General features: G+C 48.1%; 1 protein-coding gene across 1 annotated transcript in view; it reads left to right on the top strand.

Annotated features, from left to right (window-relative positions):
* The first annotated feature begins 1,083 nt into the window (after positions 1–1,083).
* IDH1 (isocitrate dehydrogenase (NADP(+)) 1) overlaps positions 1,084–27,726 on the top strand; it is a 30,437-nt gene continuing 3,794 nt past the window's right edge. Inside the window, exons 1-7 of the mRNA XM_063932712.1 lie at positions 1,084–1,263; positions 16,291–16,413; positions 20,190–20,481; positions 25,326–25,431; positions 26,622–26,799; positions 27,205–27,356; positions 27,506–27,646. Of these exons, the coding sequence (XP_063788782.1) occupies positions 16,292–16,413; positions 20,190–20,481; positions 25,326–25,431; positions 26,622–26,799; positions 27,205–27,356; positions 27,506–27,646 (991 nt within the window). The 5' untranslated portion in view covers positions 1,084–1,263; position 16,291. The remainder of the gene's footprint in view (positions 1,264–16,290; positions 16,414–20,189; positions 20,482–25,325; positions 25,432–26,621; positions 26,800–27,204; positions 27,357–27,505; positions 27,647–27,726) is intronic.

Here is a 27,726-nt window from a genome sequence, read left to right on the forward strand (position 1 = left end):
TCCCGCATCCTGAAGCAGGCAGGATGGTGTAAAAATCACCGGCAATCGTGGGGGAAGGTTGCGGCGCTAAATGACTGGTATTAGCCATTTACCTCCGCTCCTCACCGAGGTCACGCGGATTGTTGGTGTTTCCTCGATTTGGAGGCGGGCCTTCTGCTCCATCCCTCACTGTGGACTTGCGAATCGCAGGCGTTTCCCAGTGTTGAGGGCGGGGTCTAATGATGAGACAGTTTGGTCCCGCCCCCCTGTAGTGACACGCAGCGTCTCCTGTCCGGCCTTCTGCTGGAGACTGAAAAAGTAGGTATGATTCAGAGTTGTACGCTATGCCGATGTTTTCGCAACTGAGCGATTGTCGTCAGACTGCGCACACGCTGCGCATGCGCAAAGGTACCTTTGCGATTGTGTTTGCAATGAGGATACGGTCGCAAAGTGATTGTCATGAAGTGACCGCTTGGGGGTGGTCACATGGCGTTACCGGTGAGTGGTTGTAAAAACGCAGGCGGTGTCATGGCCGTTTACAGGGCCTGCGCAGCCATAGACCTACTCAAGCAGTCGATGTTTAACGTTCTCGCGCGGAAGCTGCGTCTGTGCACGCAAATTGTAAATGAGTTGCATTTAAACTCTTATTGTGAGCGGCATTACAGAGGTATCTTGGCACGCGAGCAGGGCGATGGCGGTGCGTGCACAGTCTACCAGTAACCGCACAGCTGCATGCACATTGGCAGTTGCCTTTAATCATGAATTGGGCCCGAAAACCTAAATGTTTAAAAAAAAAGAAACAAAAGTAAATTAATATATTAATAATGATGAAGTACTGACAGGAAAAGTGCATTTGGCCGACAGAAAAAAAAAAAAAGCCAACTGCGCCTTTAAGAGGATAACTCTCCCTGTCACCTTTCCCCTAATAAAGAAGCGTTAATTCCGCCCTCACTGTAACCACGCCCCTCTCACCATGGAAACTCTTCCGGGGTTTACGCTCTGCCCATGTTTAAGCCACGCCCACTATCCCCGGCTCTCAGCGCAAAGGTCTAGGTGAAGCTTTCCTGCTATTAGCGTGGTGAGCCGCGATTGGTCGCCTGTCTCTCCCGGGGAAGCAGCCATTGGCTGAAGGGGAATCAGCTGGGAGAAGGGCGTGGCGAGAGGCCACATCTGAGAGAGGTGGTTAGACTGTGTGCTGTCAGTGCAGCCTAACCCGTCCCAGGTCACCAGCGGCAGTGAGTCTGAGTCAGCCATTGTGCAACCTCCAGCAGCAACAGCAGCCAGGTAACAGCAGCCCCCCAGTGTCTGCCAGCCCTGTCACCTGTCCTGCAAACTGCAGCCTGACTGCACAGCCCTGCTGGTGCCATGTGTCCTGTCTCTGCAGACTGTATATGCCTGTGTTCTGCTGTATATGTCTGGGCTATGCTGTATATGTCTGGGCTATGCTGTATATGTCTGGGCTATGCTGTATATGCCTGGGCTATGCTGTATATGCCTGGGCTATGCTGTATATGCCTGGGCTATGCTGTATATGCCTGTGCTATGCTGTATACTGTATTTGTCAGTATCTGGTAATTGCATTTAATATTCTTTCTGGAATGGAGTCAAAAGTGCATTTGTGCATCAGGACAGGGGGTGCAGCCTCCTCAATTCTGGTTTGGAATATGGTGATTGCTGCAATCTCTGGGACTGTAGCTTATTTCTGGGTGTGCCTATCTCATTCCTGTACCTACAGCCTCATTAGTTGGCTGCCAGTGTCATTGTGTGTCCATGCAAGTGGGTGTGAGTTGCACAATTTCAGCATTATTGCAGTGGGGGTTAGGTAATCCCCTTGGCACAATGGGCATAGCAGAGCTGCATTCTGTGCCGGTCTCCTCCCATGTGTGATAGCCAGGCTGGGAGTGGCAGGAGATTCAATGGAGGGTTGTAATTATTCAGCAGCCTCATTCCAAGCAGCAGTTGCGGAGTCATTCTGCCTCTGCTTTCCAGGAACTGTGCATTCAAACTGTATATCTCCACTGCTATATCTAGGGGGCAAGTAGCATTTGCCGGGGGTTTATTTACTAAGCGTCTAGTTCTATAACCCAGCGCTTCGGGGTTTATTTACTAAGCGTCTAGTTCTATAACCCAGTGCTTCTGATCATGTTTATGCACAGAATTTTTAAAAGGGCAATGCTTTAACTAGCCGTGTTTTACTAGTAACATGATTGCCCTTTTGAAGGTTCGGGCATAAACACCATCAGAAGCGCAGAGTTGTATAACCCGATGCTTAGTAAATAAACCGCCCAGTGGACCCTATTCAGGTTAGATCGCATTTTCTGCGGGGCGTCCGCATTTACGAACGTCTCTGCCTGTCAATCGGGGAAGTGGGCGGCAACGCTCCGCTTCCTAGGCAGAGATGAAGTGTTGTGGGGGCGGTGTCAGGGAAACAGGGGCGTGTCGGTGTGAACGGGTGGCGTGGACGTGATCGGGGCTGCTGCGTGACGTCGCACGCAGCCGTTCCAATTACAAAGATGGAGCCGGTCCTCCTGCCATCGAAGCCAGGCTGCGCCAGCGGGAGGCTTCCTTATTTCAGTGTGTTCACAGAAAGTTGCTGTGCGACCGCAGTTTCAGCGTGGACGCAGCGGGAATCATGCTGGGCGGCCATGCCCTGCAATGGGCGGCCCCCAGCATGCAAGCAAAAGGATTGCAAATTCCGCTAAAATGCAGAATTTGCAATCCTTACTGAATAGGGTCCAGTGTCTGCTATCGATGTGATGTAGAAACAGAGCCTGTAGATTTGTGCAGGATTAAAAACTTTATAAACTAGTTACCAGTCTGTCAAAATGACGGAACAACGTAACCGTTATGTCAGCGCCAAACCCTTGAATTCCCCCCCCATAAAGGTGAGGAGCAGCGTTAGCCTTTTATTATATAGGATGATTTTTAAAGAAAATTATTGATTGTTCCCTTTGTGACCCCAAATTTGCTTTGCACAAAGTAGTGTGTGACTCTAGGAGGTCTATGTAATCGCCTGCGAGATGCCGGTTCTGGCAAGATACTGGGGAGTATGACGGTATTTTGACGCTTTAAAAATATGACCTGACTCGCAGGACTCCCGCCAAAGCCGGCATCTCGTAGGCAGGGGCGTGTTAAGAGAGGAGGGGGCCCGGGTGCAGTCTCCGCTGTGGCCTGGCAGCCGTTTTCCTGGTAGTTTTTCTACTGTGCATGTGTGAACGGACGGGAAAAATGGCTGTCGCGCCATTTTCCCAATGGTGCTGTTTCCGCTGATGCAAGACTCTGGAGGGGTAAGTAGTCAAGAAATGGGTGCAGTGTGGCCCCTCTGGATCTAGGGGCCCTGTGCACTGCACACATTCTAGATACACCACATATTTATCAAAGGCTCTAAGCTAAAGCTGAAGGTTCTTGCAGGTTTTGGGGCTTCTGGTTCCTTACCAAAGTCCCCCTATCACTTTCGTTGGGGCATTCTTCGAGGCTTCCCCTATACAAAGCGCTGCAGCTGCCCTGCCAATGCAAACGCCATCTCAGGGTTGACATGAGCCAGTGGTGCCCCCAGGAAAGAATGCGTTATTAAAGTAAAGCAATATCTCCATTTACTTATTTAGTAACTTTAAGTTTTGTTGCATTTGGAACTGGAGGCCCGGTGCGCATACGTCAGCTGATAAGGCAGCTCGCGCTCACTGGCACGAAACCGACGTGGTGAGACCACTCTTGCAGCTGCCATACCCACTGCTCCATGCTGCATCTTCCTGCCATACCCACTACCCCATCTCATTGCCATACCCTGCCCCATATTGTGTCTGTGTATCTTACCCCCTGCCGCGTCTCGGTGCCCTGCCTCCTGCCCCATGCCGCGACTCAGTGCTTTCTCTAATCTGCCATGTTATTCTAATTGCCTTTTCTCATTTCTGATTGCCAACAAATGGAGACACATTGCCCCCTCACCTGGTGCTGATTGTGCGTACTGCACGCTCCGAGGAGGCAGCACTGGAGGGGAGTTCTGGGCAGTGGAAGATCCCACTGTTTGGCGGTGGCACATTGAGCTGAATCTATTTCCCTCCCTTCAAAGTGGCCAAATTATTAATGTAAGACGCTACTGGGGGGTGCGTTCTGGTGCATCGGAATATCTGTCAGACCAATGGGTTTAATTTCAGTCGGGCCACCTGTTGAAGATGCCACCAGGCAGCCCTTGTATATCCTGGGGGTAGGCTAAGCGTGTCAGCTGTATACAGAGCTATGCGTTGTTGGGTCAGGACCTAATTTTGGCTTTTCCAAAGTTTCCTAAAGTTCATGTCTCTTCCAGGCCCAAAATAGCCCCCTGGACGTGCTGTATACACCTGTCGGGGAGACTCTGCGTTTAGCTGCCTCTCACACATACAGTGTCACCCGCTTGGTGTATTATTACCAGTGTTGGGTCTGAGAGGCTTATTGCTGCCTGTCTATAGGTCTGTGAAAGCAATACCAGTGTATTATTCTAGGTAATGAGCGTCCACATCAGACACCGCTCCACTGCAAATGCCTTGCTTTTAGCTGGTAATTGCAGCACCATGATGGATATTATACTGCAGCCTGTGCTATTCGCTGCCGCCTGGGGGAACAATGCAAAACAGCTGGTAGTGTATGATCCACAGGATTCTGTATATCAGGTGATCTCTGTGCATAACTGTATAGATCAGCAGAGAAAGGTTCAGTCACATCACCAGATAGCTGCTGACCTGGATTTTTTTCCTCACAGTAATTGCATGTTGGAGACAGGACAGACCTCAGAAATATTATATACAGGGTGAGGCATAAAAAACATCCCAGATTTGAAAGGGTAACACAAAAGGCATGCTACAGGAAAATGCTATTCATCATTTTAGTACCTAATCTAGAAGTGCGCAGAATACAGGTTATCTTCAATTGGTTTTGAATATATTGTCCAGACGGCGGCCTCATTCGTGATAGACATTAGTAGCCGATTTCTGATGTTTCGCATCACTCGAGGCTTATTTCCGGCGTTACGGCTGCAATTTCTTGATGAAGCTCACTGTCAGTGTCTGGCTACGCTAAAGAGCAGAATTTTGTTACTGGGCGGAAAACAATCCTCAAAAATACACAGCCATTGGGTCCATCTGACCGCTGAGGTCTACGCACATCCACCGAGAACCATTAATGGTCTGAAGACTGCTATACGCCAAGAAAAGGACCATGGACCTAATTTAGACCTGATCGCAAAAGCAAACTCTTTCTCTAATGGGCAAAAACCATGTGCACTGCAGGGGGGGGCAGATGTAACATGTGCAGAGAGAGTTAGATTTGGATGGGGTGTGTTCAAACTGACATCTAAATTGCAGTGTAAAAATAAAGCTGCACAGAAACAATATAACCCACCCAAATCTAACTCTCTCTGCACGTTACATCTGCCCCACCTGCAGTGTACATGGTTTTGCCCATTCGAGAAAAATTCTGCTGTTGCGATCAGGTTTGAATTGGGCCCGTATCTTATTATTCATAACCAATTGAAAGTAACCTGTATTCCAGGCACTTTTACATTATGCACTTACATTTTGAAGTGTTTCCCATTTCTATTTTGATAATCATTAATCTGGGAGTTTTTTTTTTTCCCCCCTCACCCTGTAGATTATGTTACACTATTACTCAATGCACATGATAACATTTCACACAAACTGTAATCTAATGTCTAGTTACAAAATGAAACGGGTAACGTGCGCAAAGGTGAGTCTTGAGTAACTACTACTTCTATAAACATTTTACCTTTCTTTTTCGTAAGACTAATCGTGTGTAATGTCCTGGCAAAGAGTTCGGACAAACGCTCCACCATTCTTCTTGAAAATGTAGCCGCAAATTGGGTGTCTGACCTGTGACGAGTTTGTGGAAGATTAGCTCATTATATTTTACTAAGCAAACTGCGCACACAGATTATGTAACATTCACTGTGCAGAATACTGTACACCTACAGTGTGCGTTGTAATGCACGGTCCCGGGAATATAATGGGGGAACGTATGCGTTGTAATGCACAGTCCCGGAAATATAATGGGGGAACGTATACGTTGTAATGCACGGTCCCGGGAATATAATGGGGGAACGTATACGTTGTAATGCACGGTCCCGGGAATATAATGGGGGAACGTATGCGTTGTAATGCACAGTCCTGGAAATATAATGGGGGAACGTATGCGTTGTAATGCACGGTCCCGGGAATATAATGGGGGAACGTATACGTTGTAATGCACGGTCCCGGGAATATAATGGGGGAACGTATGCGTTGTAATGCACGGTCCCGGGAATATAATGGGGGAACGTATACGTTGTAATGCACGGTCCCGGGAATATAATGGGGGAACGTATGCGTTGTAATGCACGGTCCCGGGAATATAATGGGGGAACGTATGCGTTGTAATGCACAGTCCCGGAAATATAATGGGGGAACGTATGCGTTGTAATGCACGGTCCCGGGAATATAATGGGGGAACGTATACGTTGTAATGCACGGTCCCGGGAATATAATGGGGGAACGTATGCGTTGTAATGCACGGTCCCGGGAATATAATGGGGGAACGTATACGTTGTAATGCACGGTCCCGGGAATATAATGGGGGAACGTATGCGTTGTATTGCACGGTCCTGGGAATATAATGGGGGAACGTATGCCTTGTATTGCACGGTCCTGGGAATATAATGGGGGAACGTATGCCTTGTATTGCACAGTCCTGGGAATATAATGGGGGAACGTATGCCTTGTATTGCACGGTCCTGGGAATATAAAGGGGGAACGTATGCCTTGTATTGCACGGTCCTGGGAATATAAAGGGGGAACGTATGCCTTGTATTGCACTGTCCCGGGAATATAATGGGGGGAACGTATGCGTTGTATTGCACTGTCCCGGGAATATAATGGGGGAACGTATGCCTTGTATTGCACTGTCCCGGGAATATAATGGGGGAACCTATGCCTTGTATTGCACTGTCCCGGGAATATAATGGGGGAACGTATGCCTTGTATTGCACTGTCCCGGGAATATAATGGGGGAACGTATGCCTTGTATTGCACTGTCCCGGGAATATAATGGGGGAACGTATGCCTTGTATTGCACGGTCCTGGGAATATAAAGTGGGAACGTATGCGTTGTATTGCACGGTCCTGGGAATATAAAGTTGGAACGTATGCCTTGTATTGCACGGTCCTGGGAATATAATGGGGGAACGTATGCCTTGTATTGCACGGTCCTGGGAATATAAAGTGGGAACGTATGCCTTGTATTACACGGTCCTGGGAATATAAAGTGGGAACGTATACGTTGTATTACACGGTCCTGGGAATATAAAGTGGGAACGTATGCGTTGTATTGCACGGTCCTGGGAATATAATGGGGGAACGTATGCCTTGTATTGCACGGTCCTGGGAATATAATGGGGGAACGTATGCCTTGTATTGCACGGTCCTGGGAATATAATGGGGGAACGTATGCCTTGTATTGCACGGTCCTGGGAATATAAAGGGGGAACGTATGCCTTGTATTGCACGGTCCTGGGAATATAAAGGGGGAACGTATGCCTTGTATTGCACGGTCCTGGGAATATAAAGGGGGAACGTATGCCTTGTATTGCACGGTCCTGGGAATATAAAGGGGGAACGTATGCCTTGTATTGCACGGTCCTGGGAATATAAAGTGGGAACGTATGCGTTTTATTACACGGTCCTGGGAATATAAAGTGGGAACGTATGCGTTGTATTGCACGGTCCTGGGAATATAAAGTTGGAACGTATGCCTTGTATTGCACGGTCCTGGGAATATAATGGGGGAACGTATGCCTTGTATTGCACGGTCCTGGGAATATAAAGTGGGAACGTATGCCTTGTATTACACGGTCCTGGGAATATAAAGTGGGAACGTATACGTTGTATTACACGGTCCTGGGAATATAAAGTGGGAACGTATGCGTTGTATTGCACGGTCCTGGGAATATAATGGGGGAACGTATGCCTTGTATTGCACGGTCCTGGGAATATAATGGGGGAACGTATGCCTTGTATTGCACGGTCCTGGGAATATAAAGGGGGAACGTATGCCTTGTATTGCACGGTCCTGGGAATATAAAGGGGGAACGTATGCCTTGTATTGCACGGTCCTGGGAATATAAAGGGGGAACGTATGCCTTGTATTGCACGGTCCTGGGAATATAAAGTGGGAACGTATGCGTTGTATTGCACGGTCCTGGGAATATAAAGTGGGAACGTATGCGTTTTATTACACGGTCCTGGGAATATAAAGTGGGAACAGTCTGAGATGTTGCTGTAGATGTTACACTTCATTGCTATAGAGAGTTTTAGCTTACAAGTGATTCACTATTACACATACACCGTTACACTTAGGTAGATCACTGCCAATCTTAAGTCGCAGGCCGTACACTAGTGAATATTTATACGTAAAGGTTTGTGCTGTCTTCATAATCAGTTTCACGTTTACTCTCTGCATATAGACTGAGTATTACTCTTATCTAAGCCTTGGAGGTATTGTCCTAGAAAACTGCATTGTCACCATTGTTGTGTAATAGTGTGTACAGAGGTCTGTGAGCTAAAACACTTTCTTCTGCTAATCTGGCCGCACACTGGTGCTGATTGTGAGGTGGATATAGAGGCGGCTGCGTCTTCTGGACGTCTCCCGTGTGCCACTTTGGTGGCGCTACAATGCCCTTCCCCGAGATACATCTGTATTGGGCCCACTGTGCAATCAGCCAACGGGGGGTGACGGCTGCTCAGTAGTTTCCGCGATCTCCAATCACAGCCCATAATTGGCTGAACAGCGATCGAGCGGATCGGACAGGTTTGAACGGTTCAGACCCTTTTTAGTCTGTCTTCAGGCTGTGAACGACCCTATACCCAGAGCAGTAATCATTCACACCCGTAATTTAGTTGCCTGGTGTGCGCTTGCAGTGTCTGGCCGGCGTAGGACCATCAGAAAACGCCTTTTCTCTGACGTCCTAGTGGATGCTGGGAACTCCGTAAGGACCACGGGGGGATAGCGGCTCCGCAGGAGACTGGGCACAAAAGTAAAAGCTTTAGGACTACCTGGTGTGCACTGGCTCCTCCCCCTATGACCCTCCTCCAAGCCTCAGTTAGATCTTTGTGCCCGAACGAGAAGGGTGCACACTAGGGGCTCTCCTGAGCTTCTTAGTGAAAGTTTTAGTTTAGGTTTGTTATTTTCAGTGAGTCCTGCTGGCAACAGGCTCACTGCACCGAGGGACTAAGGGGAGAAGAAGCGAACTCACCTGCGTGCAGAGTGGATTGGGCTTCTTAGGCTACTGGACATTAGCTCCAGAGGGACGATCACAGGCCCAGCCATGGATGGGTCCCAGAGCCGCGCCGCCGGCCCCCTTACAGAGCCAGAAGACAGAAGAGGTCCGGGAAATCGGCGGCAGAAGACGTCCTGTCTTCAATAAGGTAGCGCACAGCACCGCAGCTGTGCGCCATTGCTCTCAGCACACTTCACACTCCGGTCACTGAGGGTGCAGGGCGCTGGGGGGGGGGCGCCCTGAGACGCAATAAAAACACCTTAGATGGCTAAAAATACATCACATATAGCTCCTGGGCTATATGGATGCATTTAACCCCTGCCAGTTTTTCCTTAAAAAAGCGGGAGAAAGGCTCCGCCCCCTTCTCGGCGGCCTATCTCCTCAGCACACAAGCGCCATTTTCCCTCACAGCTCCGTTGGAGGGAAGCTCCCTGGCTCTCCCCTGCAGTCCTGCACTACAGAAACAGGGTAAAACAAGAGAGGGGGGGCACTAATTTGGCAGATTAATAAATACAGCAGCTATATAAGGGAAAAACACTTATATAAGGTTATCCCTGTATATATATAGCGCTCTGGTGTGTGCTGGCAAACTCTCCCTCTGTCTCCCCAAAGGGCTAGTGGGGTCCTGTCCTCTATCAGAGCATTCCCTGTGTGTGTGCTGTGTCGGTACGTTGTGTCGACATGTATGAGGAGGAAAATGGTATGGAGGCGGAGCAATTGCCTGTAATAGTGATGTCACCCCCTAGGGAGTCGACACCTGACTGGATGGTCTTATGGAAGGAATTACGTGATAGCGTCAGCACTTTACAAAAGACTGTTGACGACATGAGACAGCCGGAAAAACAGTTAATACCTGTCCAGGCATCTCAAACACCGTCAGGGGCTCTAAAGCGCCCGTTACCTCAGATGGTCGACACAGACCCAGACATGACTCCCGTGTCGACGGTGAGGAAACAAACGTATTTTCCAGTAGGGCCACACGTTACATGATCACGGCAATGAAGGAGGCTTTGAACATTTCTGATACTACAAGTACCACAAAAAAGGGTATTATGTGGGGTGTGAAAAAACTACCCGTAGTTTTTCCTGAATCAGATGAATTAAATGAGGTGTGTGATGAAGCGTGGGTTTCCCCCGATAAAAAACTGCTAATTTCTAAAAAATTATTGGCATTATACCCTTTCCCGCCAGAGGTTAGGGCGCGTTGGGAAACACCCCCTAGGGTAGATAAGGCGCTCGCACGCTTATCAAAACAAGTGGCGTTACCGTCTCCTGATACGGCCGCCCTCAAAGAGCCAGCTGATAGGAAGCTGGAAAATATCCTAAAAAGTATATACACACATACTGGTGTTATACTGCGACCAGCAATCTCCTCAGCCTGGATGTGCAGTGCGGGGCTGGCTTGGTCGGATTCCCTGACTGAAAATATTGATACCCTGGACAGGGACAGTATATTATTGACTATAGAGCATTTAAAGGATGCATTTCTATATATGCGAGATGCACAGAGGGATATTTGCACTCTGGCATCAAGAGTAAGTGCGCTGTCCATTTCTGCCAGAAGAGGGTTATGGACGCGACAGTGGTCAGGTGATGCGGATTCCAAACGGCATATGGAAGTATTGCCGTATAAAGGGGAGGAGTTATTTGGGGTCGGTCTATCGGACCTGGTGGCCACGGCAACGGCTGGGAAATCCACCTTTTTACCCCAGGTCACCTCTCAGCAGAAAAAGACACCGTCTTTTCAGGCTCAGTCCTTTCGTCCCCATAAGGGCAAGCGGGCAAAAGGCCACTCATATCTGCCCCGGGGCAGAGGAAGGGGAAAAAGACTGCAGCAGGCAGCCGCTTCCCAGGAACAGAAGCCCTCCCCCGCTTCTGCCAAGTCCTCAGCATGACGCTGGGGCCTTACAAGCGGACTCAGGTACGGTGGGGGGTCATCTCAAGAATTTCAGCGCGCAGTGGGCTCACTCGCAAGTGGACCCCTGGATCCTGCAGGTAGTATCTCAGGGGTACAAATTGGAATTCGAGACGTCTCCCCCTCGCCGGTTCCTGAAGTCTGCTTTACCAACGTCTCCCTCCGACAGGGAGGCGGTATTGGAAGCCATTCACAAGCTGTATTCCCAGCAGGTGATAATCAAGGTACCCCTCCTACAACAGGGAAAGGGGTATTATTCCACGCTGTTTGTGGTACCGAAGCCGGACGGCTCGGTGAGACCTATTTTAAATCTGAAATCATTGAACACTTACATACAAAGGTTCAAATTCAAGATGGAGTCACTCAGAGCAGTGATAGCGAACCTGGAAGAAGGGGACTATATGGTGTCTCTGGACATCAATGATGCTTACCTCCATGTCCCAATTTGCCCTTCTCACCAAGGGTACCTCAGGTTTGTGGTACAGAACTGTCACTATCAGTTTCAGACGCTGCCGTTTGGATTGTCCACGGCACCCCGGGTCTTTACCAAGGTAATGGCCGAAATGATGATTCTTCTTCGAAGAAAAGGCGTCTTAATTATCCCTTACTTGGACGATCTCCTGATAAGGGCAAGGTCCAGGGAACAGTTAGAGGTCGGAGTAGCACTATCTCAAGTAGTACTACGACAGCACGGGTGGATTCTAAATATTCCAAAATCGCAGCTGATTCCGACGACACATCTGCTGTTCCTAGGGATGATTCTGGACACAGTCCAGAAAAAGGTGTTTCTCCCGGAGGAGAAAGCCAGGGAGTTATCCGAGCTAGTCAGGAACCTCCTAAAACCAGGCCAAGTGTCAGTGCATCAATGCACAAGGGTCCTAGGAAAAATGGTGGCTTCTTACGAAGCGATTCCATTCGGCAGATTCCACGCAAGAACTTTTCAGTGGGATCTGCTGGACAAATGGTCCGGATCGCATCTTCAGATGCATCAGCGGATAACCCTGTCTCCAAGGACAAGGGTGTCTCTCCTGTGGTGGTTGCAGAGTGCTCATCTTCTAGAGGGCCGCAGATTCGGCATTCAGGACTGGGTCCTGGTGACCACGGATGCCAGCCTGAGAGGCTGGGGAGCAGTCACACAGGGAAGAAATTTCCAGGGCTTGTGGTCAAGCATGGAAACGTCATTTCACATAAATATCCTGGAACTAAGGGCCATTTACAATGCCCTAAGTCAAGCAAGGCCTCTGCTTCAGGGTCAGCCGGTGTTGATCCAGTCGGACAACATCACGGCAGTCGCCCACGTAAACAGACAGGGCGGCACAAGAAGCAGGAGGGCAATGGCAGAAGTTGCAAGGATTCTTCGCTGGGCGGAAAATCGTGATAGCACTGTCAGCAGTGTTCATTCCGGGAGTGGACAACTGGGAAGCAGACTTCCTCAGCAGACACGACCTCCACCCGGGGGAGTGGGGACTTCACCCAGAAGTCTTCCACATGATTGTGAACCGTTGGGAAAAACCAAAGGTGGACATGATGGCGTCCCGCCTCAACAAAAAACTAGACAGATATTGCGCCAGGTCAAGGGACCCTCAGGCAATAGCTGTGGACGCTCTGGTAACACCGTGGGTGTACCAGTCAGTGTATGTGTTCCCCCCTCTGCCTCTCATACCCAAGGTACTGAGAATCATAAGAAGGAGAGGAGTAAGGACTATACTCGTGGCTCCGGATTGGCCAAGAAGGACTTGGTACCCGGAACTTCAAGAGATGCTCACGGAGGACCCGTGGCCTCTACCTCTAAGAAAGGACCTGCTCCAGCAGGGACCCTGTCTGTTCCAAGACTTACCGCGGCTGCGTTTGACGGCATGGCGGTTGAACGCCGGATCCTGAAGGAAAAAGGCATTCCGGATGAAGTCATCCCTACCCTGATCAAAGCCAGGAAGGATGTAACCGTGCAACATTATCACCGTATTTGGCGTAAATATGTTGCGTGGTGTGAGACCAGGAAGGCCCCTACAGAGGAATTTCAACTGGGTCGTTTCCTGCATTTCCTGCAAACAGGACTGTCTATGGGCCTAAAATTAGGGTCCATTAAGGTTCAAATTTCGGCCCTGTCGATTTTCTTCCAGAAAGAACTGGCTTCAGTTCCTGAAGTTCAGACGTTTGTCAAGGGGGTACTGCATATACAGCCTCCTTTTGTGCCTCCAGTGGCACCTTGGGATCTCAATGTAGTTTTGGGGTTCCTAAAATCACATTGGTTTGAACCACTCACCACTGTGGACTTAAAATATCTCACATGGAAAGTGGTAATGCTGTTAGCCCTGGCGTCAGCCAGGCGTGTCTCAGAATTGGCGGCTTTATCCTATAAAAGCCCTTACCTAATTTTTCATACGGACAGGGCAGAATTGAGGACTCGTCCTCAATTTCTCCCTAAGGTGGTTTCAGCGTTTCACTTGAACCAGCCTATTGTGGTACCTGCGGCTACTAGGGACTTGGAGGACTCCAAGTTGCTGGACGTAGTCAGGGCCCTGAAAATATGTTTCCAGGACGGCTGGAGTCAGAAAATCTGACTCGCTGTTTATCCTGTATGCACCCAACAAGCTGGGTGCTCCTGCTTCTAAGCAGACTATTGCTCGTTGGATTTGTAGTACAATTCAGCTTGCACATTCTGTGGCAGGCCTGCCACAGCCAAAATCTGTAAAAGCCCATTCCACAAGGAAAGTGGGCTCATCTTGGGCGGCTGCCCGAGGGGTCTCGGCTTTACAACTTTGCCGAGCAGCTACTTGGTCAGGGGCAAACACGTTTGCTAAATTCTACAAATTTGATACCCTGGCTGAGGAGGACCTGGAGTTCTCTCATTCGGTGCTGCAGAGTCATCCGCACTCTCCCGCCCGTTTGGGAGCTTTGGTATAATCCCCATGGTCCTTACGGAGTTCCCAGCATCCACTAGGACGTCAGAGAAAATAAGAATTTACTTACCGATAATTCTATTTCTCGTAGTCCGTAGCGGATGCTGGGCGCCCATCCCAAGTGCGGATTGTCTGCAATACTTGTACATAGTTATTGTTACAAAAATCGGGTTATTATTGTTGTGAGCCATCTTTTCAGAGGCTCCTCTGTTATCATGCTGTTAACTGGGTTCAGATCACAGGTTGTACGGTGTGATTGGTGTGGCTGGTATGAGTCTTACCCGGGATTCAAAATCCTTCCTTATTGTGTACGCTCGTCCGGGCACAGTATCCTAACTGAGGCTTGGAGGAGGGTCATAGGGGGAGGAGCCAGTGCACACCAGGTAGTCCTAAAGCTTTTACTTTTGTGCCCAGTCTCCTGCGGAGCCGCTATCCCCCCGTGGTCCTTACGGAGTTCCCAGCATCCACTACGGACTACGAGAAATAGAATTATCGGTAAGTAAATTCTTATTTTTTGTTGAGTTCCGTGAAAAAGGACAAAATGCTGCTCAGGTAATTACCCTGAAGTCAAGAACGATGGGTATAAATGATCTTTATGGTCTCAACATTCCGTATTGCCTTCTTCAGGTGTCCATAGAAGATGTCAGTGGTGCCCAGAAAGTGGGATATGTATAGAACCCATAACACGTGTATAGTACAAATAAGCTTTACGTGGTATTTTTATCTTGTGTCTTAAGTTTAACTCTACCAAGAATCTGTATATATTATACCATCATGTATTTCATAGAGAGAGCCATTTCACGTTGGGTAGGTTGAATGACGTACTGCGGAACGCACTTCGCACTTCTGTCTGTCCGTTAATCCCTAGCCTCATTTTATAACTGTGTTAGATCCAAATTATAAAGCGCCACAGAATACGTTAGTGCCATATACATAAATATGAGTTGGAAACACTTTATTTAGGAACAAATTTAGGATTCCACGTGACTTCCGGGTGAGCAGAGGTCACCATCCGTCCATAAATTTACCCTATAAAAATGTCCATTCACATAGGTGTTTAACAGGGCCTGCCTAAGAATCCCTGACCTTGCTGTGGGAGAATCCCTGACCTTGCTGTGGGAGAATCCCTGACCTTGCTGTGGGAGAATCCCTGACCTTGCTGTGGGAGAATCCCTGACCTTGCTGTGGGAGAATCCCTGACCTTGCTGTGGGAGAATCCCTGACCTTGCTGAGGGAGAATCCCTCAGCAAGGTCAGGGATTCCTTGCTGAGGGAGAATCCCTGACCTTGCTGAGGGAGAATCCCTGACCTTGCTGAGGGAGCATCCCATTCTCCCTGACCTTGCTCCCATTCTCCCTGACCTTTGCGAGGGAGCATCCCATTCTCCCTGACCTTTGCGAGGGAGCATCCCATTCTCCCTGACCTTTGCGAGGGAGCATCCCATTCTCCCTGACCTTTGCGAGGGAGCATCCCATTCTCCCTGACCTTTGCGAGGGAGCATCCCATTCTCCCTGACCTTTGCGAGGGAGCATCCCATTCTCCCTGACCTTTGCGAGGGAGCATCCCATTCTCCCTGACCTTTGCGAGGGAGCATCCCATTCTCCCTGACCTTTGCGAGGGAGCATCCCATTCTCCCTGACCTTGCTGAGGGAGCATCCCATTCTCCCTGACCTTGCTGAGGGAGCATCCCATTCTCCCTGACCTTGCTGAGGGAGCATCCCATTCTCCCTGACCTTTGCGAGGGAGCATCCCATTCTCCCTGACCTTTGCGAGGGAGCATCCCATTCTCCCTGACCTTCCCCTGACCTTTGCTGGGGAGAATCTCTTGCCGTGCTTCATTGGGAAAGCTGGAAGCTCATGGGTCTTTCCCTGGAAGAGGAGGTACAGCGTGGAGTGTGGATGTAGATTCCTCTGATGCATTGTGGCAGGAGGACATCACGGAGGGTGTCTGCTATGGTCAGAGATGGGGAGGCAGAGGGAGTTCTGCTCCTCAGCGCCACCTACTGTCCATCGCTGGCTTATAGACGTCTGCACATGTGATAATGGAAGTGCTGAGCAGTAAAGTCTCTTGCCGCTGTTAGCAGGTGTGCTGTATTCTAGTGAGAGGTATACAGGTAGGATAGTTATCGTGTGATGGTTTCCTTCACCAGAATAACCCGCTCACATTGGTGTCTGCTGTTTTATTTCCTCTATATCCAGAATGTCCAAGAAAATTGCCGGTGGCTCCGTGGTGGAGATGCAGGGAGATGAGATGACGCGCGTTATCTGGGACCTGATTAAAGAGAAGCTCATTTTGCCGTATGTGGAGCTGGATCTGCACAGGTAATGTACCAGACGCGCGCACACACAGACGCGCACATTATAGCTTGGCCGTTCAGGGCGACTGCACAAAAGGGCGTTGTTTCAACTTCGCACTGATCCGTATTTCATGCCATGTACTGGAAGGCCTAATTGTAATGCATTATATGGGCACTTATATTTCTGAGGGGAAAATTATGACAACCCCGCCCCCCCTATACACGCATGTGGGGTTTAACTGGTTTGTCCGCCATCATAACGGATGTAATCCATTCCACCAAAACAGAATTTTGACCATGATTATTGATTGCTGTGGAACGGACACGAGTTACCGCGGCCGGATAAATTGGCAAAAAAATGAAATAAAAAAATTGCAGTCTTTTTGAAACATCTTAATTTTTTTTTTAGTTTTTGAGACTTACCCGTGAAATTGGACAAACTACCTAAAACAGAAAACATTATAAAAAAACAAACCAAAAAAAAAAAAAAAAAGTATTGTCAACGTGGTATTTATGTGAGGTGTGTGTTACATTGGGTGTTTTGGGTAGAATTGGTATAGTTCTTTGTTTCTGAAGGAATGAAGTATCTATGGCAGGGATGGGGAACCTTCGGCCCACCAGCTGTTGTTGAACTACACATCCCAGCATGCCCTGCAACAGTTTTAGCATGGCCAAATAGCAAAACTGTAGCAAGGCATGCTGGTATGTGTAGTTCAACAGCTGCAGGGCCGAAGGTTCCCCACCCCTGATCTGTGGTGACGAATAGGGACGTAACGCGTCTCCGACTTCTCACATGATGAAGTTTGCTGCAGATACGGTGAACGTACTGTAGACAAGCTGTTGTGCAGAACGTTCGGAAAGCCATTACAATAAATGGTTGCTGCAGTTGGTGGATAATGCGCCATGCACGGAAATACTCGCCCTCCTTCTGTCACTGATGGGGGGGTATAAGAGAGGAAACAATAGGCTACACCACTCTCTAAGAGCCGGGGTGTTCTAACTCGTGGCAAATGTATGCCCTAAAATGCACTGAATGTAAAACCCAGCGATCTGGAGGGTGAAAGCCCGAACACCCTCCACATCTGCAAGATGCCCGTGCAACTCTGTCCCTTTGCGGCGGGAGGGGGAGTTACAAATGATCATGTGCACACCGGCCCCCCACCTTCCCCATGAGGGCCGAACCTGAGTAGCTTCGGCCCGTTATACAGGATGATGGGGCTACGCTTTGTTTTCTCTTCCCTATGACAGGCCGGGTAACTGTAATGGAAGCCATCTTTATTTATTTAGTTTATTACCAGTTTTTTGTATAGCATAGCACATTCCGCTGCGATTTAGTGCACTTTATACTCCTCCGCTCGGTACATTCAGGGTTTTGTATTCAGAACACGGAAAAAAATCAGGACCATCATTTGTGCTTTAAAAGTCTGAATTTTCTGCCAATTATCCTTTATTACATCCGGCAGTTTAAAACTCAGAAACGCAGATTTGACAAATACCCCCCTTCGCATTAGGAACGGTAGCGTCTAGGTATGTAACCCCACGTTTCCTGTAAGGAGACGCTTCTCTGTGATTGGACTAACCTGCTTTGCTCGGCGTGCAGAGACTTTGAACTGATTGCGGAACCAGCTTTTCTACTCGCCGAATGACGTTAATAGCACCAAACAGCCTGTTATCTGGGATATAGGGAAAAGTTCGCCGGGCAGAGCAGCTCCTCTATACTGTAGATGGAGTCATCTTCATCTTGGCCTTTAATAGGATTAATTAAACCAGGGCAGTCATACTTAATGATCATCTGCTGTAATGACTTAATCCCCTGCTGTATTGTTCTCTGTATTGTATTGCAGCGCAGAACAATAGAAAAAAGGCTTATGCTAATAAGCCCTGGTGCACCTAGGTGCTGCAGAGAAGGCTAGATGAGCAAGGCTCCATCTGTATATACACTGCAGATGGGCTATTGTTGCTGTAATTAATCATATTTTGCTTACTGGGAAATTCTGCTAGTCTAACGAAGGCTATACAGGCGGACACAGGTAACCGCCGTGTGAAGACCTAACAGGCACAGCAAAGATCTCTAGCAGAAGCGTGTGTACGTGTCGGTAGTATATACACTTAGTAGCCACCTAGGTGTATCTGTGTACACTGCTCTAGAATGTACCTATCTGTAAGACAAAGAACATAAAGTGCGTGTCCTTTCTGTAGGCAAAAACGCATTGCTAACGATGGAGGTCAGAAGTAAAGGACCAGAATGGTTCAAGCTGACGGGAATGAGGTGGTAACTCATTAACCGTCCGTTACAGCAGCGCTACGCAGAACACCCTGCACGTTGAACCTTGAAGTGCGTTGGCTCGAGGAGCACGCCAGCTGCTGGCAGATAACACCGGGAGACTGAGGCTACATCGGCTCCGGGCGCCCGGCTTCTGCTGCGACTTGCAGAGGGCAGGGAGAGAATTTGGCATAAGCAGCATAAACCCGTGGATGCATCCTGCACTGTCAGCGGCCCAGGCTAATGGTTTTGGTGTAATCTTGTACGGAATGTTTCCTAGGTACACAATAAGCCTCTTCATACCACCGAGTCTTGTTTAAGTGCTGCAGCCTACCTGTATTATTTCTCACCATGTGCTTCCCTTTATGTCCACTCTACCTATTTTCTAACGGCTACTTCCAACAGGATAAAGCCACCTGGTAAAGGGACCACCAAGTGTGTGGATGTACTATATAGAAAACAAAAAAAGATTTCTAGATAGATAGTGGCAAAGTGAGTGACTTACCACATGCCTTTGGAAGGAAATCCAGTCTCGCGGCTGCTGGAACTGCAGCCCGACAAGCCAAACAAAGCGCCTGGGCTAATCCGCTTTACGGACGTACGGACGGAAGGAGACCTGCAATAAATTCCAACCAGTCAGGATAGAGCTGCGGCGCAGCTTAGACCTGGAGCAGCCCACGAGGCTGCGCCATGGACAGTTGCGCCTCCTGACGCTGAAACGGGAAGATAAAGGGTGCAGCACAGAGTGCAGAAAAGGACGCCAGCAGACGATGCTAAAGCGTATTTGGTGATGTATGAAGGAACCGCAATAGGTGCTTAATAGCCAATGATTTGATCTGAAATGCTGCCACCTTATTTGTGCGGTGATGCTGAGAAGATCTACGTGGATTGTGATAACACATAGGCATTGGGTTATCAACACACAAAAAGAGAATCTGGTTAGGTCGCTGCTATCTGATTTGTCTAACGTGTTTAAGAGCTGGCTGTGAGCGGAGGCGGAGCCGGCAAATACAGAGCTCCTGGTGATCGCGTCACTTGTAGTCTGGACTGGTGTCTTCAGGAGGCGGTCCTGCAGAGCGGTCCACAAACGTACCGACTCGCTCATGCTGCGGAGAGACTTGGGAGTCAGCAGTCTAAGCCACAACCAAGAGCGGGTCATTGTCCCGATCGGGTTCTTGCATGAAAGCGCCTTCATGAAGAAGGAGCCAGCACAGGGCATAACTGGGCCACCAGCGTGACCTGAATGTAGAGGTGTGGGTCACATACGGGCCCATTGCCCCCTTTTGATTTTTACCTTGCATGTCACACGCAGTGATCGGTGCACATTTCCAGCTTCATCATGAAGCCCCTGGAATCTGTCCACAGGTGGCATACTGAACCAATGTCACCTTTTATAAACGGAACCCTAAAAACCTCCATTTACTACACATCATGATACCCTTTTATATACATATTTTAGTTATACTAAAAGCATAAGAGCAGCTGTCCGTGTAAATACCTGTTGCATTTGTCTTGACCGTTTTTACTTTTCTTTAAAGCTATGATCTTGGCATGGAGAACCGCGATCTGACTGACGATAAGGTCACCGTTGAAGCCGCTGAAGCCATTCAGAAATATAACGTCGGAATCAAGTGCGCCACTATTACGCCCGACGAGAACAGGGTGGAGGAGTTTAAGCTGAAGCAAATGTGGAAGTCGCCAAACGGAACCATAAGGAACATTCTGGGGGGGACTGTGTTCAGAGAGGCCATCATCTGCAAGAACATTCCCCGGCTGGTCTCTGGATGGGTCAAACCCATTATCATTGGCCGTCATGCTTACGGGGATCAGGTGAGGTTTAATCTGGTGACAGACGTTCTCTGATCCTGTGACACTACGTACTGTGTAATATCCTATTTGCGACCATCGCTGTGACGCCCAATTGTCCCCTTGAGGAACTGTTTAATGTATGGATTCCTGTATACACCGATCCCTTTTCCCCCATGTGGCGAGAGATTCCGGGCGCTATTCCCGTGCTGCGCACGTCTTCCACAGTCTTCCATCTTAGTTCACAAATATTGTACTAGGGGGGCCATTCCGAGTTGATCGCAGATGTGCTAAATTTAGCACATCTACGATCATGTTCCCTGACATGCGGGGGGACGCCCAGCACAGGGCTAGTCCGCCCCGCATGTCAGTGCCGTCCCATCCCCCGCGCACAAATACCAACGCATCGCACAGTGGCGATGCCTTTGTATTTGAGGAGTAACTCCCGGCTAGCGCAGCTCCTGCGGCTAGCCAGGAGTTAATTGTCGCAGCCGCTGAGACGTCACGCAGCCGCCGCGGCCCGCACCCCCAACAGTCCGGCCACGCCTGCGTTGGCCGGACCTCTCCCCCTAAACGGCGCCTTTAATGCCGCCGTTCAGCCCCCTCCCGCCCAGCGACCGCCTCTGTCTCAGAGGCGATCGCTAGGCAGCAAAAGCTGCCATGCGCCAGCGCACTGCGTCGCCGGCACAGTTCCGAGCCGATCGCTGTGCTGCACCAAACTGCAGCGATCGATCGGGTTGGAATGACCCCCTAGGTTTTTTACATGATCCATTGGCTCCCAAACTCAGTCGTCAAGGCACCTTAAAAAAAAAAAAATGGGGTTTAAGGGATAACCATGCTTGAGCACAGGTGCCTTAATTAGTACCTCAGACAATTTGATTTAACAATCTGTGCTCAACTGTGGATAGCCGGCCTGTCAGGATGCCTAAAGGTAGTCTGACCATATTATCCCTATTACCTGGGACGTTTATGGATTACACAGGTTCAGGGGCTAGCTGACTTCAAGCCTACATTTCAGCTGTTTTTAATCCGCCACAGAACCTGTGTAATCCATCAGCGTCCCAGGTAATAGGGATAATATGGTCACCCTACTTAAAGACAGAGATTGGGAACCACTGCCTTAAACCCTTTGTCCCGTCCGGGAACCGTCTTGTGTGATAGACGAGAGAACAATGTGACTTCACACCTGAACATAGCTGGTGTGTAACAGACGTTGTCTTCTGGCTGTGTGCCATAGAGACCCATTTACCTAATTATACATACTGTATGTACCTCATAAATATCAGTGTGAACGCTCTAAGAGGGTCATTCCGAGTTGATCACTCGCTGCCGATTTTTGCAGCGCAGCGATCAGGTTTCTACTGCGTATGCACCGCAATGTGCAGGCGCGTCGTACGGGTACAAAGCGGATCGTTGCTGAGCGGTGGATTTAACAAAGAATCCATTCGCACAGCCGATCGCAAGGAGATTGACAGGAAGAAGGCGTTTATTGGTGGCAACTGACCGTTTTCTGGGAGTGGTTGGAAAAAACGCAGGCGGGTTCAGGCGTTTGCAGGGCGGGTGTCTGACGTCAGTTCCGGAACCAGACAGGCTGAAGTGATCGCAGCGGCTGAGTAAGTCCAGACCTACTCAGAAACTGCACGAAATGTTTTCGCAGAGCTCTGCTGCACAGGCAATCGCACACTTGCAAAGCGAAAATACACTCCCCCCGTGGGCGGCGACTATGCGTTTGCATGGCTGCTAAAAGTAGCTAGCTAGTGAGCGATCAACTCGGAGTGACCCCCTAAGTACAATCGCTGCGTCTGATTTCTCGGTGCACACATACCTTTAGTGATTGAGCCGTTCGTTAATGCCTAACTAGAGCCGTAATAACGCGTGACCACAGAGCGACCCTTATCCCCTGGCTAAAAGGGAGACGTTTCCTTTACAGTGTACAGAAAGATAATGTACAGTATTTCATTGTGTTGTGTATCTGAGCAATGCTTCCCATAATAACCGCTTATTTCTCATTGGTATTAGAAGCAAGTATAATCTAAAGAAGAGTTTTTTTTGTGTTGTCTGCTATAAATAGCACATTTATTGTTCTATGTTTTTTGCCTTTTGTATATTTTTCATTTATACTCTATTAGGGGATGGTATAAAATGTCAGCATATTGTGAATGTCGACACAAGAATGTCATCAGTGTTCATCCCAAGATCAATTTCACGGGGGCACCACCCAGCTGATTGCACACGCAACGCTCCAAGGGGTGTGGTGTATTTTGTTGCCAATGTCCAACATGCGTGACATGTCGACAGGGGCACTGATGGAATGTCGACAGAACGTCCCTGGTGGTCTAGTGGGGGCTGACTTATCATGGTGGGTCCGGCGGGGTCTTCAGGCTGATCCTGCGTGGCTTCCAGCATTGAGCGGGACTAATCCTAACCCCTCCAGTCCCATAGCCGAACCCCCCTCCGCCAGTCAGTGCAGAATGTCGGCATTAATAATAATAATAATTTTATTTATATAGCGCTCTTTCTCCAATAGGACTCAAGGCGCTTAACAGATACATAGCATAATATAGTACAGAAAATAATGAAGTACATTTTCATAAAATACAGAAGCATGAAGATACTAAAGGGACAATTATGGAAATGCTGAGTAAACAGAAAAGTCTTGAGTCTACTTTTGAAGGATTCTATAGTTGGGGCCTCTCGCACTGTGCGGGTAAGTGAGTTCCATAGAGTCGGTGCCGCATGACTAAAAGCTCGACCCCCAGATGAAATACGGGAGATTCTAGGTACTGCTAAAAGTCCTTCATCTACAGATCGCAGTAATGGAGTGGGGCAGTATGGGGTCAGAAGCTGCTTCAGGTACCTTGGGCCTTGGTCATGTAATGCTTTGAAACTCAGTAAGCCAATCTTGAAGATGATTCGCCATCGTACAGGCAGCCAGTGAAGGGAGTAGAGGATGGGTGTTATGTGGCTAGAACGGGGCTGGTTGGTTAATAGCCTGGCAGCTGTGTTTTGCACCAGCTATAAGCGCTGCAATTCTTTTGCTGGGAGACCAAGGTAGAGGGCATTACAGTAGTCTAATCGAGATGATACAAATGCATGGATGACTTTTGGCATATCATCTGAGGGAATTAAGTGCTTGATTCTGGCTATGTTCCTCAGGTGAAAGAATGAGGATTTGATTGTGGCTGATATCTGATGTTTAAGTGTCAAGCCACCATCCAGGACAACGCCAAGATTCCGCACACGTGCATTGTGAACTTTCTGACATTCTGCACATGCCGACATTTCAACAGTTTTCTTACATTGTGATGTTGACATTATGAATGTTGTTTTGTAAGTTTTGACATTATAGGGTCGTTGTAATGAATCTGCCCAGGTGAGCGAGTGCGACACGTATAGGTAGCTGCGGACGCACTGATTTTTGTTTGTAGCCCAAGCCCTGCTACTCTTGTTGCCGGCTTGAAAATTATATATATATTATATTATATTATATTATAATATAATTGTTCCAGCTGAGATGATTTGCAGATTTTCTGCTCCTGTGGGATGAATAGAAGATTGCAAACGCCCTCTGTATCCTTAACGCTGGCGACACACATTGCCATCCTGCTTCTCAGACTTTACACTCCTGGAGGTATATTTACTAAAGGTTTATTTAAATTGATCTCAAACAATGTTGGGCTTCCAGGGTTAATACACATTTACTAACCGATGATTTAAAAAAAAATAAAAACATTTTATAGCTCCAGACGCCCCCCCAACATCGATTGAGATAGATTTAAATTGATGAAAAACGATCTTTAGTAAATTACACCCCTGGTGGCCAAGCTAAAAAAAAAAAAAAAATAATTAAAAGGGCAATCCTTTTACGGGCCCTGTTTTACGAGTAAAAGCATTCCCCTTTTAAGTTTTGGGCATAAACACCATCAGAAGTGCCGGGTTTTACAACCCAACGCTTAGTAAATAAACCAGACTTGGGGGTTGATGTACCAAGCAGTGAAAAGCGTGGGGAAGTTGCCCATAGCAACCAATCTGCATGTACCGATCATTTTAGAGAATGTACTTGATAAGTGGTAACTGGAAGCTGATTGGGTGCTGTGAGCGACTTCTCCATTCTTTGCACTGCTTGATAAATCTCGCCCTCGGTCTCTTCCAGCACCACTGGATCTTGGCATTGCGGTCGTAAGAAGGGCTGAGCGCACAGGTCTATAGCGATAATCTCTTGTCCGCTTCACAGCATGCCCAAAAATGATGCAACCAGTTTGGATTAGAGTGTTTAGAGGGCTCCCATGCTGCAGTATTACAGATATATATTCAGCATGAAGGCTTTCGCTAGCGTTTTTAGCTGCGCTGCGATCAGGTCAGAACTGCGCATGCATATGCACCGCAATACGCAGGCTCGTTGCACAGGTACAAAGCGAATCGTTGCTGTGCGATGGGTTAAACGAAGAATCCATTCGCACGGCGATCGCAAGGAGAGTGACAGGAAGAAGGCGTTTGTGGGTGGCAAATGACCGTTTTCTGGGAGTGGTTGGAAAAACGCAGGCATGTCCAAGCGTTTGCAGGGCGGGTGTCTGACGTCAATTTCCGGCCCCGGACAGGCTGAAGTGATCGCAGCGACTGAGTAAGTCCTGGGCTGCGCAAAGACTGCACAAAGTTTTTTTTTTTTTTTTTTTGTACCGCTCGGCTGCACATGCGTTTGCACACTTGCAAAGCAAAAATACACTCCCCCATGGGCGGCGACTATCTGCTCGCAGCGCTGCAAAAAAACCCTAGCGAGCGATCAGGTCTGAATTAGGCCCATAGGCGTTCCCAAAAGCATTGGCCAATGTTCCTGTTACTCTCTAACACACTTGTCTTTCTCATTACAGTACAGGGCGACAGACTTTGTTGTTCCCGGGCCGGGCACAGTGGAAATATCCTTCACTCCTAAAGGCGCCGGGGAACCTATTAAATACGTTATACATAATTTTAAAGGTTAGTATATAATTGATTTTTGACCTATAGTACTTAACTGCTATTTGCCTGAGGCTTTGCTCGCGTGGATTTCTGTTTTTACAAAGACAGTAGTGCCATCTAATATTGTGATGTATATTTTATATTGTGCACAGTGATCACAAAATTTCTTTGTAAACAATATTTGCAGTTTTTCCTGCAGGGATTAACACAAAAACGTTCTTGGAACTACTAACTTGTGAGGAAGCCACGTAAAGCTGCCCACGGGAGAAGCAGCTGGTCCTGAGATCTAATGAGCGTTTGCTCTGTGACTTGTTGATTGTCATAGCAAAGCAAATGTTTGCAGGAAACTGCAGGCGCTGGACTTGAAAAGGAAATTTTTTGGGGATATGGGGTATACGTGGTGTAAACACAGTCTCACCTGCGCCACATCCTGTTAGAATCTCTGCCTCACTTAAGTCTCCTCTGCAGAGCAGTCACTTTAAGTCGCGTTCCGATGCATAACTTGGCTGGTGTCAAGTTCCGCAGAAGCATGTTCGGAACACCAACTTTCAGTGCGCTGAATGGCAAGTGTCTGTCTTTTCCTTTTATTGCTCCTCTCCCTTATGTCACATCGAGATCATACATACCTCAGATTCTTTCTAGGTCACTGAGCCACACAATAGTTCAAACACCATCTAAATTCATCCAGTAGTTTTTGCGTGTGCCGGAACAGACAAAAATTCATTTTTTTTGTTTTTTTTTACTCCATAGCAATTTTTTATTTTTTAGAAATATACTTCTAGGGACGGTTTATGAACTATGTACAGTCACAACCCTTTGTTTTATTATATGTATCGATGTAGAAGGCTATGACGTTATACTGCGGGATAGATATTTGTGCTGTTCATTAGCTGCATTGTTATAATTTATTTGAAGGGCTCCAGTATACGGACCCGCTGTGGCGTCATAAGTGATGCTAGACAAACCCACTAGTTGTCTTCTCTCTAATGCAAGCGTAAAAAACACACAATCTGGTAAACTGCCCTTGTGGGTTGTTTTTAGGGTCGATTTGAATAGTTTTTTTAAGTAAAATCTTCCGGAATTCCAAAAAATGTATGTAATCGATTCGTGTAAAAATGTTTCCTGCATTAAAGTAATGCATGTGCGGGGTGAGGAGTGGATTTACAGACTGCTCGGGATTAATCCAGTGTCTTGTTTTTTCCCCGCAGACGGTGGCGGTGTCGCTCTCGGTATGTACAATACAGACCAGTCCATCAGAGATTTTGCCCACAGCTCCTTCCAGATGGCTTTGGTCAAGGCCTGGCCCCTATATATGAGTACCAAAAACACCATCCTCAAGCGCTACGATGGACGATTCAAAGACATCTTCCAGGAGATTTATGACAAGTAAATTATTATTATTATTATTATTTAAGTTTTGACCTCAAATTTCGCAGAAAAATCTGTTCTCCTTGTGGAATTCTGCAGAGACGATCAGCAACTAAGAAAAACCCTTGTTTTAAGGGAATCTGTCGTATTTGTGCGTTGTCTAAACAAAATAACTTTGGCTATCTTCATTTAATTAACGTATGGGATAAGTTTGCAAAATAGTTTTACTGGCATAGGATATCCAATCAATCTGGGATAACTGTTGCTCCCTCTTTAACTGAACCGATGCTCGGCGGGACTAAGGAGAATATAGGCCTGTGTGTCCTTGTAGGTGCTAATCCTGAGCGGAAATGTTTCTAAATAACCAGACGTTCTCATTCTCAGAGCAATGGTCATTTTGGTTTTGCGCTCCTTTTCTTGCAGAGAGTACAAATCCAAGTTCGATGAGAAAAAGATCTGGTACGAGCACAGACTCATCGATGATATGGTGGCCCAAGCCATGAAATCTGAGGGCGGCTTCATCTGGGCGTGCAAAAACTACGACGGAGACGTACAGTCAGATTCAGTGGCTCAAGGTGAGAAACAAAAGCTGCACTGCCCTCTGCAGGGAGAGAGCTGCACTGCACTCCCTGGGGAACAGCCGCCTGATAACTGTGCATGAGAGGGAGGGGCAATCCCGCGCCGCAGTGTCAGCGAGTCATTGTACGACTTTGTCCTTGCGCAGGCTACGGCTCCCTGGGAATGATGACCAGCGTCCTCATCTGTCCTGATGGGAAGACGGTGGAAGCAGAAGCGGCACACGGTACGGTCACTCGCCACTACCGGATGCACCAGAAAGGCCAGGAGACCTCTACTAATCCTATCGGTGAGTGATCTCTGGGTGATTTGTAGAAGTAAATCTGATTTGCACTTTATATACAACTAGTACATTGGACTGCCATTCCC

This window comes from Pseudophryne corroboree, chromosome 7, assembly GCF_028390025.1.
Source record: "Pseudophryne corroboree isolate aPseCor3 chromosome 7, aPseCor3.hap2, whole genome shotgun sequence".
Taxonomy (NCBI): domain Eukaryota; kingdom Metazoa; phylum Chordata; class Amphibia; order Anura; family Myobatrachidae; genus Pseudophryne; species Pseudophryne corroboree.